Source organism: Scophthalmus maximus, chromosome 7 (assembly GCF_022379125.1).
Source record: "Scophthalmus maximus strain ysfricsl-2021 chromosome 7, ASM2237912v1, whole genome shotgun sequence".
Classification (NCBI taxonomy): Eukaryota; Metazoa; Chordata; class Actinopteri; order Pleuronectiformes; family Scophthalmidae; genus Scophthalmus; species Scophthalmus maximus.
In genome coordinates, this window is record NC_061521.1 from 26873029 (window position 1) to 26892500 (window position 19472).

The following is a 19472-nucleotide window of genomic DNA, read 5'->3' on the forward strand; positions in this document are numbered from 1 at the left end:
AGTTTTCTTACCGTCGTTATTGTAGTTTTCTTACCGTCGTTATCGTAGTTTTCTTACCCTCGTTATTGTAGTTTTCTTACCGTCGTTTCGTAGTTTTCTTACCGTCGTTTTTGTAGTTTTCTTACCGTCGTTATTGTAGTTTTCTTACCGTCGTTATCGTAGTTTTCTTACCGTCGTTATCGTAGTTTTCTTACCGTCGTTATTGTAGTTTCCTTACCGTCGTTATTGTAGTTTTCTTACCGTCGTTATTGTAGTTTTCTTACCGTCGTTATCGTAGTTTTCTTACCCTCGTTATTGTAGTTTTCTTACCGTCGTTATCGTAGTTTTCTTACCCTCGTTATTGTAGTTTTCTTACCGTCGTTATCGTAGTTTTCTTACCGTCGTTATTGTAGTTTTCTTACCGTCGTTATTGTAGTTTTCTTACCGTCGTTATCGTAGTTTTCTTACCCTCGTTATTGTAGTTTTCTTACCCTCGTTATTGTAGTTTTCTTACCCTCGTTATCGTAGTTTTCTTACCCTCGTTATTGTAGTTTTCTTACCGTCGTTATCGTAGTTTTCTTACCGTCGTTATTGTAGTTTTCTTACCGTCGTTATTGTAGTTTTCTTACCGTCGTTATCGTAGTTTTCTTACCCTCGTTATTGTAGTTTTCTTACCGTCGTTTCGTAGTTTTCTTACCGTCGTTATTGTAGTTTTCTTACCGTCGTTATTGTAGTTTTCTTACCGTCGTTATTGTAGTTTTCTTACCGTCGTTATCGTAGTTTTCTTACCGTCGTTATTGTAGTTTTCTTACCGTCGTTATCGTAGTTTTCTTACCCTCGTTATTGTAGTTTTCTTACCGTCGTTTCGTAGTTTTCTTACTGTCGTTATTGTAGTTTTCTTACCGTCGTTATCGTAGTTTTCTTACCGTCGTTATTGTAGTTTTCTTACCGTCATTATTGTAGTTTTCTTACCGTCGTTATTGTAGTTTTCTTACCGTCGTTATCGTAGTTTTCTTACCGTCATTATTGTAGTTTTCTTACCGTCGTTATTGTAGTTTTCTTACCGTCGTTATCGTAGTTTTCTTACCGTCGTTATTGTAGTTTTCTTACCGTCGTTATCGTAGTTTTCTTACCGTCGTTATTGTAGTTTTCTTACCGTCGTTATTGTAGTTTTCTTACCGTCGTTATCGTAGTTTTCTTACCGTCGTTATCGTAGTTTTCTTACCGTCGTTATTGTAGTTTTCTTACCGTCGTTATTGTAGTTTTCTTACCGTCGTTATCGTAGTTTTCTTACCGTCGTTATCGTAGTTTTCTTACCGTCGTTATCGTAGTTTTCTTACCCTCGTTATTGTAGTTTTCTTACCGTCGTTATTGTAGTTTTCTTACCCTCGTTATTGTAGTTTTCTTACCGTCGTTATCGTAGTTTTCTTACCGTCGTTATCGTAGTTTTCTTACCCTCGTTATCGTAGTTTTCTTACCGTCGTTATCGTAGTTTTGGTACCGTAGTGTCATCACGCACTGGACTTTGATTGGAAATGCAAATCCATGTTTGATCAAACCAGAATGAGGCGGGTTGGTCTACGCTGGATTTCCTATTTGCATCACTAGCGTGTTCCGCCCGTACTGCTTTCGCTTAGCAACGGAGATGCAGTTGCTGACGTTCGAGAGTTTGTCTCCGTCTCAATGAATCCTGGGAAAAATCCACGTCGTCACTGAACCTGTGTTCTGTTAATGACCAGCAGAGGGCGACAGTTTAACTTCACAGATCATGACATCATCATCTACATGTGGAAGAATAATAGAAAATGTTGTACAATTTATGAAGGATTCAGTGTTTTAGGTCAAAGATGAAAGAGATGAAAAATTCATAACACGGATCAAGATGATTGATTTTTCTCTTCGTTCTTTATTCTGTTTTTCCAACAACTGGACGAATACGATCATGAATCATATTTAATATTTTTGGTTTTGATGGGTAAAGTTTGTCTCAGCTCCTCTTGAGTCCTGTTGGTTCACAGTCGGTGAACTTTGTCATCGTGGTGATGACGACGTCGAAGACGGCGGTGGGACAGTGGCGGTGGAGGAACGGCAACAGCCACGCCCCCTGTCCGGGGCTGTACAGAACTCTGGGGCGGACGGACAGCAGAGCGTGACACAAGTCGTCCAGCACCGGGGACAAGTCCTCGGACGAATCCCGGGACAGTTTGGACAAACTGCTGGTGACCGACGAGATGTACGACTCCCCATAATCCTCTCTGGCTTCAGAGGACGCCGCCGCCAGGATCTCGTCTTTGTGGCGCCGGATGTCGTCACTGGTTCCAAAGATGTCTGAGTGGGAAGAGAAGAGACGAAGGACACGTTAAAGAAATCAATCAGCTTATTGAATATTGATCAGAACGTGTGGAACCACATGAAGATCTACTTGTTCTGAATCCTGCCGGTTGGATCAGAGCAACGGTGACGTTCCACAGTTTCACCTCGAGTCTCAGGACGTGAGAGAAAAGACTCAGAGCAGCTTTGGACGCAGCGTACGAAGAAAACATCGGCATCGGGACCGCGGCTGCAGGAAGACGCATCATCATCATCATCTACATCATCATCATCATCATCATCACCCACCGTCATTGTCATCACCGTCATCATCATAATCGTCATTGTCATAATCGTCATCACCGTCATCATCATAATCGTCATTGTCATCGTCATAATCGTCATCACCGCCATCATCGTCATCATCATCATCGTCGTCGTCGTCGTCATCATCATCATCTTCGATGTCATCATCATCGTCGTCGTCGTCGTCATCATCATCATCTTCGATGTCATCATCATCGTCGTCGTCGTCGTCATCATCATCATTGTCGTCATCATCACTATCGTCATCATCATCATTATCGTCATAATCATCATCAACGTCATTGTCATCGTCATCAACGTCATCTTCATTAACATCATCATAATCATCATCATCATCACGCACCACAATCAAATATCTGCAAGATGTTTATCTCTGTGTGGACGACTAACGTGAAGAACTGAGCAACAACTGACACATTCAACTTGTTTAATAATAATGACTATATATATATATGTATAAATAATAAAGACTATATATAAAACCTATAGTTTGAGAATGAATATATATATAACTTATAGTTTATCAAAAACTATATATATATATAACCTATAGTTTGAGAATGACGATATACCTAAAACAAATAGTTTAATAAAGACTATATATATCTATTTATATATATATAACACTAATAGTTTGTACCTGCCATGCTGGACACGTTGACGATCCGCCCGCCGGCTCGTCTCAGCAGGGGGAGGAATACCTGACACATGTTGACAGCCGACAGGAAGTTGACGTCCAGGCAGCGGCGGCAGGCGGCGAGGGGGAGGAGCTCAGCGTCCATGGGACAGTGGAGGATTCCTGCATTATTCACCAAACCCCAGAGACCTGCAGGGGGAGACCCCGTCCTGAGACCAGACCCCATCCTGAGACCTCCCCCAGTCCTGACCCCGTCCCACCTGAGACCTGACCCCGTCTTGAGACCTCCCCCCGTCATGACCCCCATCCCCATCCTGACCCCTGTCCCACCTGAGACCTTCCACTGTCCCTGTCCTGACCCCCTGTCCCCCCTGAGACCTGACCCGTCTTGAGACCTCCCCCCGTCAAGACCCCGTCCCACATGAGACCTCCCCCCGTCATGTCCCTGTCCCACCTTAGACCTCCCCCCGTCCCCGTCCTGACCCCCATCCCACCTTAGACCTCCCCCTGTCCTGACCCCGTCCTACCTGAGACCTTCCCCCGTCCTGACCCCCGTCCCACCTGAGACCTCCCACTGTTCTGACCCCGTCCCACCTGAGACCTTCCCCCGTCCTGACCTCGTCCCACCTGAGACCTGACCCCGTCCCACCTGAGACCTCCCCCTGTCCCACCTGAGACCTCCCCCTGTCCTGACCCCCATCGCACCTGAGGCCTCCCACTGTCCCTGTCCTGACCCCTGTCCCCACTGAGACCTGACCCCGTCTTGAGACCTCCCCCCGTCAAGACCCCGTCCCACCTGAGACCTCCCCCCGTCCTGACCCCGTTTCACCTGAGACCTCCCCCTGTCCTGACCTCGTCCCACCTGAGACCTCCCACTGTCCCTGTCCTGACCCCTGTCCCCACTGAGACCTCCCCCCGTCAAGACCCCGTCCCACCTGAGACCTCCCCCTGTCCTGACCCCGTCCCACCTGAGACCTTACCCCGTCCCACCTGAGACCTCCCCCTGTCCTGACCCCGTCCTGACCCCGTCCCACCTGAGACCTCCCACTGTCCCTGTCCTGACCCCTGTCCCCACTGAGACCTCCCCCCGTCAAGACCCCGTCCCACCTGAGACCTGACCCCGTCCCACCTGAGACCTCCCCCCGTCCTGACCCCGTCCTGACCCTGTCCCACCTGAGACCTCCCCCTGTCCCCGTCGTGACCCCCATCCCACCTGAGACCTGACCCCGTCCCACCTGAGACCTCCCCCATACCCGTCCTGACCCCCGTCCCACCTGAGACCTCCCCCCGTCCCCGTCCTGACCCCCGTCCCACCTGAGACCTCCCCCCGTCCTGGCTTCAGACGTACCTGTGTGTCCCACCTGAGACCTCCCCCATACCCGTCCTGACCCCCGTCCCACCTGAGACCTCCCCCCGTCCCCGTCCTGACCCCCGTCCCACCTGAGACCTCCCCCCTGTCCCCGTCCTGACCCCCGTCCCACCTGAGACCTCCCCCGTCGCCGTCCTGTCCCCCGTCCCACCTGAGACCTCCCCCCTGTCCCCTTCCTGACCCCCGTCCCCGTCCTGACCCCCGTCCCACCTGAGACCACCCACTGTCCCTTTTCCTGACCCCTGTCCCCACTGAGACCTGACCCCGTCTTGAAACCTCCTCCCCTCAAGACCCCGTCCCACCTGAGACCTCCCCCCGTCCTGACCCCGTCCCACCTGAGACCTCCCACTGTCCCTGTCCTGACCCCTGTCCCCACTGAGACCTGACCCCGTCTTGAGACCTCCCCCCGTCAAGACCCCGTCCCACCTGAGACCTCCCCCCGTCCTGACCCCGTCCCACCTGAGACCTCCCCCTGTCCTGACCTCGTCCCACCTGAGACCTCCCACTGTCCCTGTCCTGACCCCCGTCCCACCTGAGACCTCCCACTGTCCCTGTCCTGACCCCTGTCCCCACTGAGACCTCCCCCCGTCAAGACCCCGTCCCACCTGAGACCTCCCCCCGTCCTGACCCCGTCCTGACCCTGTCCCACCTGAGACCTCCCCCTGTCCCCGTCGTGACCCCCGTCCCACCTGAGACCTGACCCCGTCCCACCTGAGACCTCCCCCATACCCGTCCTGACCCCCGTCCCACCTGAGACCTCCCCCCGTCCCGACCCCGTCCCACCTGAGACCTCCCCCTGTCCTGACCTCGTCCCACCTGAGACCTCCCACTGTCCCTGTCCTGACCCCCGTCCCACCTGAGACCTCCCACTGTCCCTGTCCTGACCCCTGTCCCCACTGAGACCTCCCCCCGTCAAGACCCCGTCCCACCTGAGACCTCCCCCCGTCCTGACCCCGTCCCACCTGAGACCTCCCCCTGTCCTGACCTCGTCCCACCTGAGACCTCCCACTGTCCCTGTCCTGACCCCCGTCCCACCTGAGACCTCCCACTGTCCCTGTCCTGACCCCTGTCCCCACTGAGACCTCCCCCCGTCAAGACCCCGTCCCACCTGAGACCTCCCCCCGTCCTGACCCCGTCCTGACCCTGTCCCACCTGAGACCTCCCCCTGTCCCCGTCGTGACCCCCGTCCCACCTGAGACCTGACCCCGTCCCACCTGAGACCTCCCCCATACCCGTCCTGACCCCCGTCCCACCTGAGACCTCCCCCCGTCCCCGTCCTGACCCCCGTCCCACCTGAGACCTCCCCCCGTCCTGGCGTCAGACGTACCTGTGTGTCCCACCTGAGACCTCCCCCATACCCGTCCTGACCCCCGTCCCACCTGAGACCTCCCCCCGTTCCTGTCCTGACCCCCGTCCCACCTGAGACCTCCCCCGTCGCCGTCCTGTCCCCCGTCCCACCTGAGACCTCCCCCCTGTCCCCGTCCTGACCCCCGTCCCACTTGAGACCTCCCCCGTCCCTGTCCTGACCCCCGTCCCACCTGAGACCTCCCACTGTCCCTGTCCTGACCCCTGTCCCCACTGAGGCCTGACCCCGTCTTGAAACCTCCCCCCCTCAAGACCCCGTCCCACCTGAGACCTCCCCCCGTCCTGACCCCGTCCCACCTGAGACCTCCCACTGTCCCTGTCCTGACCCCTGTCCCCACTGAGGCCTGACCCCGTCTTGAAACCTCCCCCCCTCAAGACCCCGTCCCACCTGAGACCTCCCCCCGTCCTGACCCCGTCCCACCTGAGACCTCCCACTGTCCCTGTCCTGACCCCTGTCCCCACTGAGACCTGACCCTGTCTTGAGACCTCCCCCCGTCAAGACCCCGTCCCACCTGAGACCTCCCCCCGTCCTGACCCCGTCCCACCTGAGACCTCCCACTGTCCCTGTCCTGACCCCTGTCCCCACTGAGGCCTGACCCCGTCTTGAAACCTCCCCCCCTCAAGACCCCGTCCCACCTGAGACCTCCCCCCGTCCTGACCCCGTCCCACCTGAGACCTCCCACTGTCCCTGTCCTGACCCCTGTCCCCACTGAGACCTGACCCTGTCTTGAGACCTCCCCCCGTCAAGACCCCGTCCCACCTGAGACCTCCCCCCGTCCTGACCCCGTCCCACCTGAGACCTCCCACTGTCCCTGTCCTGACCCCTGTCCCCACTGAGACCTGACCCCGTCTTGAGAACTCCCCCCGTCCTGGCTTCAGACGTACCTGTGTGTCCCACCTGAGAGCCGATGTCCCTGCGAGCCGCCTCCACCTGGTCCCGGTCCGTCACGTCCAGCTGCAGGACCCTCAGGTGGTCCGACGCCACCCGTCTCAGTCGCTGGGCTCCGGGTCCGTTCACGTCCAACACGCCTGCGAACACTGTGACTCGTCCGTGACTGAGCCGCTGGGCGAGGGCGTGGCCAAAGCCCGAGTCACAGCCTCCAGTAGGAAGACACATGATGTCATCAGACGACACCGTCAAAATAAAACTACCAAGTCTCTGACATGATTAAATAAAGTATCACTTTATTCTGAAGCGTTGGTGTCTGTTTGTTCTGTATCTCCTCATCAAACATTGTCAGAATCTAATCAGAACATCATCTTCAGCTCGACCAGTTTTACCTGTCAGACTGAACCCAATCCTGATCCTGAGTCTGAACCTTCTCTACTCCAGACCTTAGACGTACCAGTGTCACACTTTGATCCAGTGTGTGGATTACGAGACCTGAATCTGTCCAATCACAGACTGATGCTGCACAAAACACAAAACATCAACACCGTGTGTGTGTGTGTGTGTGTGTGTGTGTGTGTGTGTGTGTGTGTGTGTGTGTGTGTGTGTGTGTCACCTGTGATCAGCACCGCTCTGTTCTGCTCCGGCAGCAGCTCAGATCTTCTCCACACACAGATCAGACGGAGGCTGCAGCTGAGGAGGACGAGTCCACACAAGACTGGAGAGACAGTGTAGACCAGGACCCAAACCAGGACCCAGACCAGGACCAGGACCAGGGTCCCGTGGGCAGGGGGCCAGCGTCCAGCCTCACGTCCCTCTGAGAGTTTCCACATCACAGTGAAGACGCAGACGACTGCGACACAGGAGCAGATGTCCATCGTGTCCGTCACCTCCAGACCAGAATGAGGAAATCTGAGGCCCCACCCTCTTTCACACAACTGCCCAGGTATGTCATCTGGCTCCGCCCCCCGTCAGCAGCACGTGACACGTGGCCAATGAGCTGATGGATTACTCATCTGACAGTTTGACAGATTATTAGTGATATATAGTGATCAGGTACAATCAGCTGATTTTATGATCAAGTTCATTTGAGAATAAAAACATTTCAACAGTAAATCAATTCATAATTAAATAAGAATAAAGATAAAGATCCTGTTGATGGGACATCATCAGCTCCGTCCAATCAAATCAACCACAAGAAGCAACAAGATCCAGAGACACGGCGTTTATTATAGTTCTGTGTGTGTGTGTGTGTGTGTGTGTGTGTGTGTGTGTGTGTGTGTGTGTGTGTGTGTGTGTGTGTGTGTGTGTGTGTGTGTGTGTGTGTGTGTGTGTGTGTGTGTGGTGTCACCTACAGAAACAGGTTACAGGATGTTTATCTTTGTTTTTAAAGTTAAACATTAAAGACAAAGTGCTCAGACAGTGGGAGGAGGAGGAGGAGGAGGAGGAAGATGATGAGGAGGAAGAGAAGGAGGAGGAGGAGGGGTCCAGGACTCAGGCGAAGTTCTTCTTCAGGAAGTTGATGAGGCCGTTGGTGGACGAGTCGTGGGTCGTAACCTCGGCGGCGTCCTTCAGCTCCGGCTCGATCTTCTTCGCCAGCTGCTTCCCGAGCTCCACCCTGTGGGTGAGGAAGAGGACGGAGTCACATGATGAAGGCTGCAGCGCCCCCTGCTGCCTCACGAGGTCATGAACTCTGTTGAACTGAAACTCAACTGGACGCTGGATATTACCCATGATCCTCTGTTTCTGTCTGTAGTTACTTTATGTTTTAAACCTGGAGAAAGGTGCTTTTCATTCGCTCGCCTGTCGGTGGCGTCACGTCTCCTCTGTACATGTGTCAGTGTGTCTCGACCCCGCCCCCCAGAGACCCCGCCCCTTGGCTCCTGTGTCTGATTTAACTATATAATATAAATATTCAGATACATTAAATATATATATATATATATATATTTTTTATTATTATTATAATATTGCTGTATAAATATTGCATTGTATAAATATGATGTATGCAGCGTGTGGTGGTCTCACCCCCACTGGTCATAGCTGTTGATGTCCCACATGACGCCCTGAACGAAGATCTTGTGTTCGTACATCGCTGAAAAAAACAAAACAGATCAGTGAACAGATCCATCGATCATCTCCCCCACTCCAGGTCATGTGACATCACTCACCAATCAGAAGTCCCAGTGTGAACGGGCTCAACTTCTTGAAGACGATGGAGTTACTCGGTTTGTTTCCTTCAAAAACCTCACGACAGAAGAAGAAACACAGTTTGACTTCCAAAACTTTCTCCACCTTTGACAACAGAAAACATTTAGTGTTTCATGCTTCTACTTTGTGAGGCAGCAGCTTCTCCAGAGCGCCGTCCTCCAGGCCGCCGGCCTCCAGCTCTACACGAGCCTCCTCAGACGTCTTCCCCTTCATCAGAGCTTCTGTCTGGGCCAGAAAGTTCGCCACCAGGATCTGAAACCAGTCATGGTTACCTCAGGGTCAGTGAACACATCACAGTTCAAACGCGGCGTTAGTGAACACATCAGGCACCGTGGGGGCGTTACCTTGTGGTGGAGATTGTCTCTGATTGGATGCTGAGACTGAGCAGGAATGAGGAAGTCAGCAGGAATCATACGAGTACCTGGAGAAGAGACGAGTGCGTTAACCCTTCACCAGCCAATCACAGTGAGAGTCAGCAGCTGAGGCTCATGGGTAATGTAGTGCAGGTGTTGGACCTTGGTGGATGAGCTGGTAGAAGGCGTGCTGCCCATTGGTCCCCGGCTCCCCCCACACGATTGGCCCCGTGTTGTAGTTCACACGCCTCCCGGCGCTGGTCACCGACTTCCCGTTGGACTCCATGTCACCCTGAGAGCAGACGACTGTTTAGCGCCGCGATCACACCCCCCCCCCCCCCCCCCCACCCACCCACCCACCTGCTGGAAGTAGGCGGCGAAGCGGTGCAGGTACTGGTCGTAGGGCAGCATCACGTGAGTCTCTGCCTGGAAGAAGTTGACGTACCAGACGCCGAGCGCGGCGAGCAGCACGGGCATGTTGCTCTCCAGGGGGGCCACACGGAAGTGGTTGTCCTGCAGAGGAGAGGACTCTGGGTAATGATGACATCACAGAGAGTGTGTGTGTGTGTGTGCGTGTGTTTGTGTGTGTGTTCACCATCCAGTGAGCTCCAGCCAGAAGCTGCTCGAAGTTTTCAAAGCCTGAAACAGAGGAGAGGGCAGAGGTCACACGTGCCAAAAGGATATTTGTACAGTGAAAAAAGAAATTAACTTTAATGAACTGAACAATAAAAACATGCAAAACATGCCCCCCCCTCAGTGTGACCCCCCCACCACCTACCTATGTGCAGAGCGATGGACAGACCGATGGCAGACCACAGGGAGTAACGACCTCCGACCCACTGAAACATGATATCACACAGTCACTCCACCAATCATGGGCGAGACACGAGCCGTCGCCCTCGACCTCGGATCAAGTGAGGTCAAAGGTCATGACGGCCACTGAGCAGCACACAGTGAATCACATGATCAGACACTTACGTCCCAGAACTCAAACATGTTCGTCGTGTCGATGCCGAAGTCACTCACTTTGGGCTGTGGGGGGGGGGGGGGGGGGGGGGGGGGGGGGGGGGGGCGCAAAGGACAAAGGTTAAAGGAGGTTAAACAGTCAAACTCGTGATCATGTGACCTCTGACCTCTGTGAGAGGGAGGAGGGAGACTTACTGCGTTGGTGGAAAGAGCCACAAAGTGTTTGGCGACAGCAGATTTCTGTGAACGACACGAGAGAAAACATGAGAGCTCTGACCTCTGGAGACTGAGACGTGTGAGTCATGAGTCTCTGCTCTAGCTGATGATGATAAAGATGAAGATGAAGAGGTGAACTCACGTCCTTGGCCGCCTGCAGGAACCAGTCTCTGGCCGACTCTGCGTTGGTGATGGTCTCCTGGGTCGTGAAGGTCTGCAGGAGGTCGGACACACAGTCAGTTCTCCGTGTCAGTTCTCCGTGTGTGTGTGTGTGTGTGTGTGTGTGTGTGTGTGTGTGTGTGTGTGTGTGTGTGTGTGTGTGTGTGTGTGTGAGTGTGTGTGTGAGAGTGTGAGTGTGTGTGAGAGAGTGTGAGTGTGTGTGAGTGTGCGCGCGCGTGTGCGTGCGTGCGTGCGTGTGTGCTCACCTTGGAGGCGATGATGAAGAGCGTGCTCTCTGCGTTGAGCTGAGCGAGGGTCTTGGCGAGGTGAGTCCCGTCAATGTTGGAGATGAACCAAACGTTCGGTCCCCCGGTGGAGTACGGCTTCAGAGCCTCCGTCACCATCAGAGGTCCCTGAACGCAACACGACCACACAGTGACACACACATCAGGCCCCGCCCTGCCCCTCAGAGGGAACCGTGAACAACCAATCAGGAAGAGAGCCTGGAAACTCACCAGGTCAGATCCTCCGATGCCGATGTTCACGACATCAGTGATGCTCTTCCCACTGAAGCCTCGCCACTCGCCGCTGCGAACTTTCTGTGGACACAACACAAACGTCACGCGCGCACACACACACACACACACGCACGCGCACGCACACGCACGCACGCACACGCACGCACACACACACACGCACACACACGCACACACACACTTACGTGACAGAAGGCCTTCATCTTGTCCAACACACCGTTGATCTCTGGCATCACGTCTTTACCGTCGACGGTGATCGGCGTGTTTGAACGATTACGCAGAGCGACGTGGAGCACAGCACGCCCCTGTGTATACACACACACGTCAGTGTTTGTTAATAAAGTTTACATGTTTGAATCATGAAGTTGTGAGTTGACGTCTGGTACTGTTGAGTTTAAACATTATTTATTCTATTCTAAGCTAAAGAACAGTTTATCTTAGTTCAGTTTAGTTTATTTTAGTGAAGTGAAGGATTATGGGATACGTTGTCGTCAGTACCTCTGTGAAATTGATCTTCTCTCCAGAGAACATCTTCTCTCTGGCCTCCTCCACGCCCCGGGACCGGACCTGAGGACCACAGACACTTTACACAATCACCTCCTCACCACCTCCCCCCTCCTATCTGTAGCTAAAGTAAGTGTGTAACTTCCTGTTTGCTAACTGATTGGTCCTTTGTGTCGACGTGATGAGGAAGCAGAAGAGGATTATTGTGAAGTCGTGTTCCTGCTCAACGACCACATTCCTTCACGTTGACAACACACAGGGACAAAGACACTGTGTGTGTGTGTGTGTGTGTGTGTGTGTGTGTGTGTGTGTGTGTGTGTGTGTGTGTGTGTGTGTGTGTGTGTTCGCTCTTTCAAAATATGGTGTTTTTATCTTCCTGTTGCATGAGTTCTCACTAAACTGATTCAGATACAGACAGACAGAGAGACAGACAGAGAGACAGAGACAGACAGACAGACAGACAGACAGACAGACAGACAGTTACCATGGCGAGCAGCATGGACAGGACGTCCTGGTCGATCAGGTTCTTGGAGTAGTCCAGCAGGATTTCTCCATCGTCCGTCTCCAGAGTGGTGCTGTCCAACAGAGCCACATACAAAACCACTGACTGTCAGTTGAACAACAGGAACAGATTCATCTTCCACAGACATCAATCACATCTGTGTGCCATAAAATATTATATATATATAACTGTCTTTGTGTTTTCTTTTTATTTATTGTTATTTATGATAAAGTTTGTGGTTAAACTGTAAAGATACAAGATTTATTTGTCAAGTGTTTGATAACGAATCACTGCCAATGTAGATATATATATTAATATATACATAAATAAATATACATATATTATATGTTTATCAGCTGGTGTATCAACATCATCGGACTCTACTGCATCAGAGCTCAAACACACTTTGAATGACTTAATATATTACTGAGGACCAAACTGTTACACAACACACCCCCAGCTCCCTGCTCCTGATTGGCTCAGACAAGATAAGTCATGTCATACTCACACATTCTCTAACACACACACACACACAGTGTGGACTGATGTTGAAGTGTAGGAGACAGGTCTGAGATCAGCTGGTTAACACGTGTGTGTGTGTGTGTGTGTGTGTGTGTGTGTGTGTCGCTCCGCACGTAGCCACCGTCCGGTGCATTGACACCGTCTCACCAGGCCGCGGTTCAGAGGCTTCACACGGTTAACTGCCCAACAACAAGCGGCGTCCATTATCGGACAGTGCACCAACAGGTCGCCCTCGGTGTTAGCATTAGTTAGCCTGTCCGGAGCCTCGTTCAGGCATCCAACTGCTTGAATCAAAGGGATCCTGTGGAGACGACAGACGGGTCGACCCGGTGTCGGTGGTCCCGGGTTCAGCGTCACTCACTCCAGGGCCAGGATACTGTCCGATAATGGAAACTGTGACATTAGCACTGCGGCTAATATTAGCCACGCTATCTAATCAGCCTGTCGGTTGTTTTAACAGATTAACGACGGACGGACGGAGAGCGTCACTGACACGTGACCGCAGGTGTGACTCGCAGGAGCGAGCCTTCGGCCCGGGTTGTGCCGGTGACCTTCATCCGGACAGAGGATGCGCGGAGCCGCTGCCGAACCCGGAAACACGCCGGGACGTTCAGACAAACCATCAATGATCGATCGATCAGCTGGTCAATGAACCAGTGACGGTGTCGAGCTGCAGACGTGACACCTGCCCCCTCGCCCCCGGTCAGGACCTCCGTGTCCCAGTGTCCCACCTGAAGCGACTGAACCGGTCCTGGTCTCCGTCGAAGAGGTCCCTCATCTTCAGACTTCCGCCATTCGCCTGGTACCACTGCTGCAGCTTCTGGTAGTTCGGATCGCTGGTTAGACCCATGGTTCTGGTCCTGGTGGTGGTCTTGGTCCTGGTGGTGGTCCTGGTCGTGGTCGGGGAGCCTCTGTTCCTCAGCCTCAGCGGTGGTGAAGTGGTCCCGGTGCGGGTCTGTGGAGATGAGGAACTGACAGGACCGGACACGATCACAACGGTCTGACCAATGAAAACAGACCCCGCCCACCCTGGATGACGTATGGAGGCTGATCAGTGCCAATGTGACGCAGGTCTGTGTAATGAAATATAAATCTGTATCTTGAGTTGGTCTGTGATGTCATAGAGCAGTGAACACACACACGTTTAGATTTAATATGGTCGTCACAGGTGTGACGTCACTCACCAGTGAACCTGGTGGAAGGAACATGGATCAAGAATCATCTGATCCAGACAGGTTTTTTAACATGTTCATGAAAAATCAAATACACAGTCACAAACTAATGAACACCACCACTTTATTTGCTCTTGGTAAAAACAGGACGTCGTGCTGCGTTCAGGTACCCCCCCCCCCAACTTTAGTTTTCACTCAAGAAAAATGTGTTTATTTCCAAAAGGCGGGGCCGGATAAAAACTGAGGGGCCCACTGACCCCGACAGAGCCAGGCTGGTTGTCTCCTCCTGTTTAGTCTTTATGCTAAGCTAACATTGTTGTCCCCTGGTTTTATCTTTGTTCATTCATCATTCATTCATTTATGAATGAATGATGAATTAATGAATTAATGAATTAATGTTTTCCCCATTTATAGTATTCATGCTGAGCTAAGATAGCAGTTTCCTCCTGTTTTATCTTTATGCTATGATAAGATTTTCGTTTTCTCCGTTTCCAGTCTTTATGCTACGCTACCCTTCCAGCCTTCTGTTACTTCAGGTTCTCGTGTGCTTTGTTCTGTTGTTAGTATCATGAAACAAACTAACCTGCCCCCTGGACCTGGGCCCCTTGGTGTAGGCGACCCGGCCCTGTCTGAGGCCTCTGTAAAGTGAAGTGTGTTAATGTAGACGAGTGAACTTGGACTGTGATCAAGCTTCAGAAATGTTCCTAGAATATTAATAATAATAACAATTTCTGTCCCAACTCTCGATTGAATAACCAAACTCTTTATCCACTCAACAGTTTTTACTTCGTCTCGTCATGAAAAGGTTTTTTCCGTCGTCATTTAATAAAGATTGTAGTTTTTTTTAAATTCTTCCTTTATTTAACACAATAAAGCCTGTTTCCATGGCGACGCCGCGTCCATCTGAAGGCTTTTCTTCTTCAGTCCAATTCCACTTTTTTTTGTACCTTAATGCAAAAGACAGACTTCTTAACAGGAAGTAGAATCTGCTCCTCCTGTTTGACATTTCAGAATAAAAGTCCGACCTCTCGTGACCTCAGGCATTTCCTGAGCGCTGGCGACTTTAAAGGAAACTTTGCTCTTAAGGGAGAAATCGACGTCTAACAAGTTACCATGACAACATTACAGCATCCGTTACCAGAGCCACTGACCGACTCTCCCAGGCCTCAGATCGTTCAGCAGCTGGTTGCTTCATCACGTCGTTTCTCTAGTAACGGACTGAAGATGAAAACAAACTGAAAGAATCAGTTCCTTTTTATTTCTACATTAATGTCAGTTTCAGATAAATATGAAAAATAAACAATTATGAAAACTTCTTAACTCAGTTTCTGTTTTTACAGTTAAATAAAGTTTTCTTTGATTTGTCAGAATAAAAATCTAGTTACTGATGAAAAGATTAACGACACATCTAACGCAGAAACAAAAAGGAACCAACAGTGAATGTTTATCAATATTCATCTTTGAATGTGCCGATTGATTTCTAGATTCATCAATTTATGTGAGACGTCGACTGAGCGTTGGACAAACTGAGAACATTGACCATTTGACTGATGATCATATTGCATCTGATGTGATCTGCAGCATCATGAAAAGACGAAAACACTAAACAAGTGCCTGATGTTTGAACTTTGACCCTTCTGGGTCGGGTTGTGGGTGGGACTAAAGACTACAACAGACGTCAGAACGTTTCATTATCAACTACATTGATCCACTGTTTGTTATAAAATCAATCAGGACGTCCTGGAGAACGAGATGACGTCATCAGATGATCAGTTCTCAGTTTGTATTGACGATCAATCGATGATGAAAACTTTCTTTTTCTTTCAGCTCTTCGCGTGAAAAGTGGAACACGGAGACGAGACGGCGGAGACGCGAGAGGAACGCGGTAGAAAAATATATGTTAGAAAGCTGAGACCCCCCCACCCCCCAAATAAAGCTTTGTCAGTGAAAGTCAGGACGTTGTGTGGACAGAATATTATCAAATACAGGTTCAGGGGCAGAAAATTCATCCAAACAAAACCATCTGAAGAATCACGTGAACATTATTCTTCATCTAGTCGAGATCTGGAGTTTGTGGTTTAAATGGTTTTTGTCGTTTCCACCGTCGACAGATTCAGAGAGTTGTGTTGCGTTCGAGCGTCGACCTCAGTGCTGGTGACAAATATACAACTAGAGACAATCGTCTTATAGAGTCGACAAACTACGAGATCCACCTCAGAGAAGAAGAAGAAGAGACGTTTCCGGGGGCGGGACTACGCCGACACTTTGTTGTCCTTCTGCAACACACACACAACAAACACCATACATTGTATAACTGTATATAAAGACGATCAGCGACTGTGTATAAAGACAATCCCTGGCTGTATATGAAGATGATCACTGACTGTATATAAAGATGATCACTGACTGTATATAAAGATGATCACTGACTGTATATAAAGACTGATTCTCACCCTGAACGCTGACAAGTCAGCAAACTCCCGTCCAGCCTGGTTTCCTCTGTATCCTCCCCTGAAGCCGCCGCCCCCCTGCGGAGGCCCGAAGGACCCTCGGCTCGCCGAACGCCCCCGACCTCCACGGAAACCCATGCCCCCACGTCCGCGGTAACCACCACGACCCCGGCCATGACGCAGAGGGATACCAAACGTTTCAGCATTCATCCTCCTCTCCTCAGCCCAAGTCTGCCTCCGCTCCCTGCAGGGAGAGGAGTCAGAGGGAGGGGTCAGGGGTGGAAGAGTCAGAGGAGAAGGAGAAAGTCCATAGTGTGTAAAATTGAAAAAATTTCTGGATGTATGAAATCTTTTTCCTACTCATTTTCATGACTCAACACTTCCTGACACGTGACCTTATATGGTATTGTTGAGACGGTCATAATGCTAATTATCCTTGAGCATGTTACAGGAGGCATGGCCTGCTGACCAACACTCACCGTGGGAAACCAGAGACTCCAGACTTGTCGTTTGCTTTCCTGAAGAAGAGAAAAGAGAAACGTGTCAGCGTGTTGTCACGGTGATGTCGTCACGGTGACGCAGCGACGGACTCGGACCTGGTGTCGTCACAGGAGATGTTGTCGAAGAAGGACTTGGACTTGTCGTAGTAGCAGTTAGGGCCGAGCGGGTCGCCCCCCTCCTCTTCGGCGTTACCCTCGCTGGTTTGAGTCTCCACAACGGAGTCGCCCTTCTCCTCGCCGTTCACCGCTTTCTCAGACTTCTCCGTCTTCTCGTCTGAAAGAGAACGAACACGTGACGAAAGAGGTTGACATGTTGCTGCCAAAGTAAAAACGTTCATGTGTCAAAATACCTTTGAGCTTCAGTTTGCTCTGAAACTCTCGGTCGATGTCCTCCTTGTTGAACTGGGCGTTGGCGCTCTCAAAGTCAAAGTCCTTCTCAAACTTCATAGGTCCGTCTCTGCGAACGTTGAAGCGTCCTCGCCCGCGGTGGCCGCCCCCTCGCCCGCGGCGGTTAGCCGGTGCACTGGCAGACGCTGAGTGACAGAAGACAGGACGACATAAGTGGTCAGAAGATTGACGAGGATGTGACACACACAAGGAAGTGAAACAGCAGGAACACTGATCAACGAGGTTACTCTGACCGACTGTTAACTGACATTATAATCTCTGTCTCTGGCCAGAGGTCTCACCTGATTGGCTGAATACAGAGTTGGGGAGTCCTGCGGTTGCTCTTTCCACAGCGGTGATGTGAGAGGCGGAGATGGTTCGAGCTGCAGACCAGCTGCTGCGGCCTCCTCCCCTGACGGCCTCCCCCCTCCGTGCGTCCACGCCCTCCTGGTGCTGCACCTTCGGACCGCTCTGCACCGCGACGAGAGCGGCCGTGCGGCCGTGGGTGGGGCTCCTACGGCTTAGCCCGGGGGCCGGAGGCGGGGCGGAGGCGGCCGGGGCCGATGGAGTGGCCTGGATCACCTGCTCCAGGGTGGGACTCTTCCTCAGAGGTTCTAGGGAGGGGCTACTGCGACCTGGACACAGACGTTCACACAGAGACACAGCCACTTGAGCATTAGTGAGCACTGATTGGTCGACCAACAGTACCCAATCAGAGGACAGACTGGGCGTGCAGGCCGCCTGAGATCCAAATTCCAGCCACACAACACGTCTCACACATGTATGACGATGTAAAAGCTGGTGTTCCTACCGACACCGACGGGTCCGAACTGAGGGGAGACCAGGGGGCTGCTGGTGAACTGGTTGTAGGCCGGAGCCGGGACCCGGTTGAAGAGTCCATAGGAACCGGCCGACTGGAACGGGGTCGGGGCGGCGGCCGAGGAGGACAAGGGGCCGGAGCCCAGAGACGACTGTGGAGCAGAGTAGACGTTTAACCAGAGAACCTCGGATCAGAACCAGGTGAGTGAGTTGAGGAAGTTACCTGGACGATGGCCGGGTCCTGGGGAAGCGAGCTCGTCTGTTTAGGCGGCTCACACACGGTCAGGTCCTTGATGTCGCTGCCTCTGAAGATGATGTACTCGAAGGTGTCGTCTCGAGGGGGGATGGGTCTGTCGGTGGGCCGGTCCTCGGTGCCGAAGGAACGAACTGAAGGGACAAAACCACCTCCAGTCAGGACCATGGGTCAAAAGGTCGACGACCTCGGGCTCATGACATCAGTTTCATACGTTCTGATCTGAAATCTGTTACTGTGGAGCTGTGGATTAAATCTAAAACTTTATTTTCCTTCATCATTACACCGACAATTATTTTCTCAGTTTATCAACTTTGTGCAGCAGATCAAGTCAAGGGGACATCATCATCACGTGTGACATCACACTACAGTTTAACATCAGAAGCGTCAGTGACATTTTACGAAGCTGGAAACTGAATAAAAACATTAATCATCAGAAAAGTTACGGATTCATTTTATGTGATATTGAATTTAAAGTGTTTTTACATTTGAGTTTATCTGATTCAACAATCATTCACATCAGCTGATATGAGATTTTAACACAAAATCAATATGAAAACTTTATTTTGCAGAATGAACGATGCAGGTCAGATGTTTATGTTTTATGTTATATTGTATTCTGTTTATTTTCTTCATCTTTGTTTGGTTGGTGGTTTGAGCAGATTCACTCAACAACACTTAATAAACACAGAGAGAAATTTAAAAACCTCTCTCATATGACGTCAGTATCTGTCGTTACCATGACAACTGTAATAGACAGACGGAGAAATCGATCGACAGTTAATCAATAACGACATCGTGTTTCACCGGCTGTTCATCACGTGACGTACACTGCCGCTCGGCTCTGACGTCATGGACAGGTGAGCCGAGATGCACTCGGTGACGTCACCGGTCCAGGACGCCCGGTGACATGAGTCTCACCTGTGTGTGCGCGCGTGTGTGTTGACGTCACACAAACATTTGAATTCACACATTTTGGCTTTCGGGACGTTTCGCTGCCGCTAGCCTCTGTGCTAACGTTAGCTGACTCATGTAGCCGACACAGA

General features: G+C 51.3%; 3 protein-coding genes across 3 annotated transcripts in view; all 3 read right to left on the bottom strand.

Annotated features, from left to right (window-relative positions):
- Nucleotides 1-1865: 1865 nt before the first annotated feature.
- hsd17b2 (hydroxysteroid (17-beta) dehydrogenase 2) lies at nt 1866-7976 on the bottom strand. Its single transcript, XM_035641372.2, has 5 exons — nt 7493-7976; nt 6873-7085; nt 3257-3442; nt 2402-2539; nt 1866-2307 (listed from the first exon to the last, which is right to left on the bottom strand). Exons 1-5 carry the CDS (start codon nt 7752-7754, stop codon nt 1967-1969), a joined length of 1140 nt encoding a protein of 379 aa, XP_035497265.2. The 5' UTR covers nt 7755-7976; the 3' UTR covers nt 1866-1966.
- A 110-nt stretch (nt 7977-8086) lies between these two features.
- gpia (glucose-6-phosphate isomerase a) lies at nt 8087-13841 on the bottom strand. Its single transcript, XM_035641370.2, has 18 exons — nt 13577-13841; nt 12306-12396; nt 11816-11884; nt 11503-11622; nt 11297-11380; nt 11048-11194; nt 10765-10836; nt 10602-10646; nt 10419-10472; nt 10219-10279; nt 10036-10079; nt 9801-9953; nt 9603-9732; nt 9432-9508; nt 9211-9339; nt 9048-9123; nt 8905-8971; nt 8087-8494 (listed from the first exon to the last, which is right to left on the bottom strand). Exons 1-18 carry the CDS (start codon nt 13693-13695, stop codon nt 8371-8373), a joined length of 1662 nt encoding a protein of 553 aa, XP_035497263.1. The 5' UTR covers nt 13696-13841; the 3' UTR covers nt 8087-8370.
- A 283-nt stretch (nt 13842-14124) lies between these two features.
- Nucleotides 14125-19472, bottom strand: part of lsm14aa (LSM14A mRNA processing body assembly factor a) — a 5996-nt gene continuing 648 nt past the window's right edge. The window contains exons 2-9 of the mRNA XM_035641371.2: nt 18397-18560; nt 18166-18325; nt 17657-17989; nt 17318-17500; nt 17064-17241; nt 16947-16985; nt 16471-16711; nt 14125-16293 (exon numbers count right to left, since the gene is read on the bottom strand). Coding sequence (XP_035497264.1) covers nt 16270-16293; nt 16471-16711; nt 16947-16985; nt 17064-17241; nt 17318-17500; nt 17657-17989; nt 18166-18325; nt 18397-18560 — 1322 coding nt within the window. The 3' untranslated portion in view covers nt 14125-16269. The remainder of the gene's footprint in view (nt 16294-16470; nt 16712-16946; nt 16986-17063; nt 17242-17317; nt 17501-17656; nt 17990-18165; nt 18326-18396; nt 18561-19472) is intronic.

Excerpts from the sequence above, each read along its gene's own strand:
- hsd17b2 (XM_035641372.2), bottom strand. The coding sequence starts at position 7,754 with ATGGACATCTGCTCCTGTGTCGCAGTCGTCTGCGTCTTCACTGTGATG. Across the intron at positions 7,086-7,492 it reads CAGAGCGGTGCTGATCACAG|GCTGTGACTCGGGCTTTGGC; the intron begins GTGACACACACA and ends TTCCTACTGGAG. Across the intron at positions 2,540-3,256 it reads CAACGTGTCCAGCATGGCAG|CCGCGGTCCCGATGCCGATG; the intron begins GTACAAACTATT and ends GTCTTCCTGCAG.
- gpia (XM_035641370.2), bottom strand. The coding sequence starts at position 13,695 with ATGGGTCTAACCAGCGATCCGAACTACCAGAAGCTGCAGCAGTGGTAC. Across the intron at positions 11,885-12,305 it reads TGTCCATGCTGCTCGCCATG|GTCCGGTCCCGGGGCGTGGA; the intron begins GTAACTGTCTGT and ends TGTGGTCCTCAG. Across the intron at positions 10,837-11,047 it reads TCTTCATCATCGCCTCCAAG|ACCTTCACGACCCAGGAGAC; the intron begins GTGAGCACACAC and ends GACCTCCTGCAG.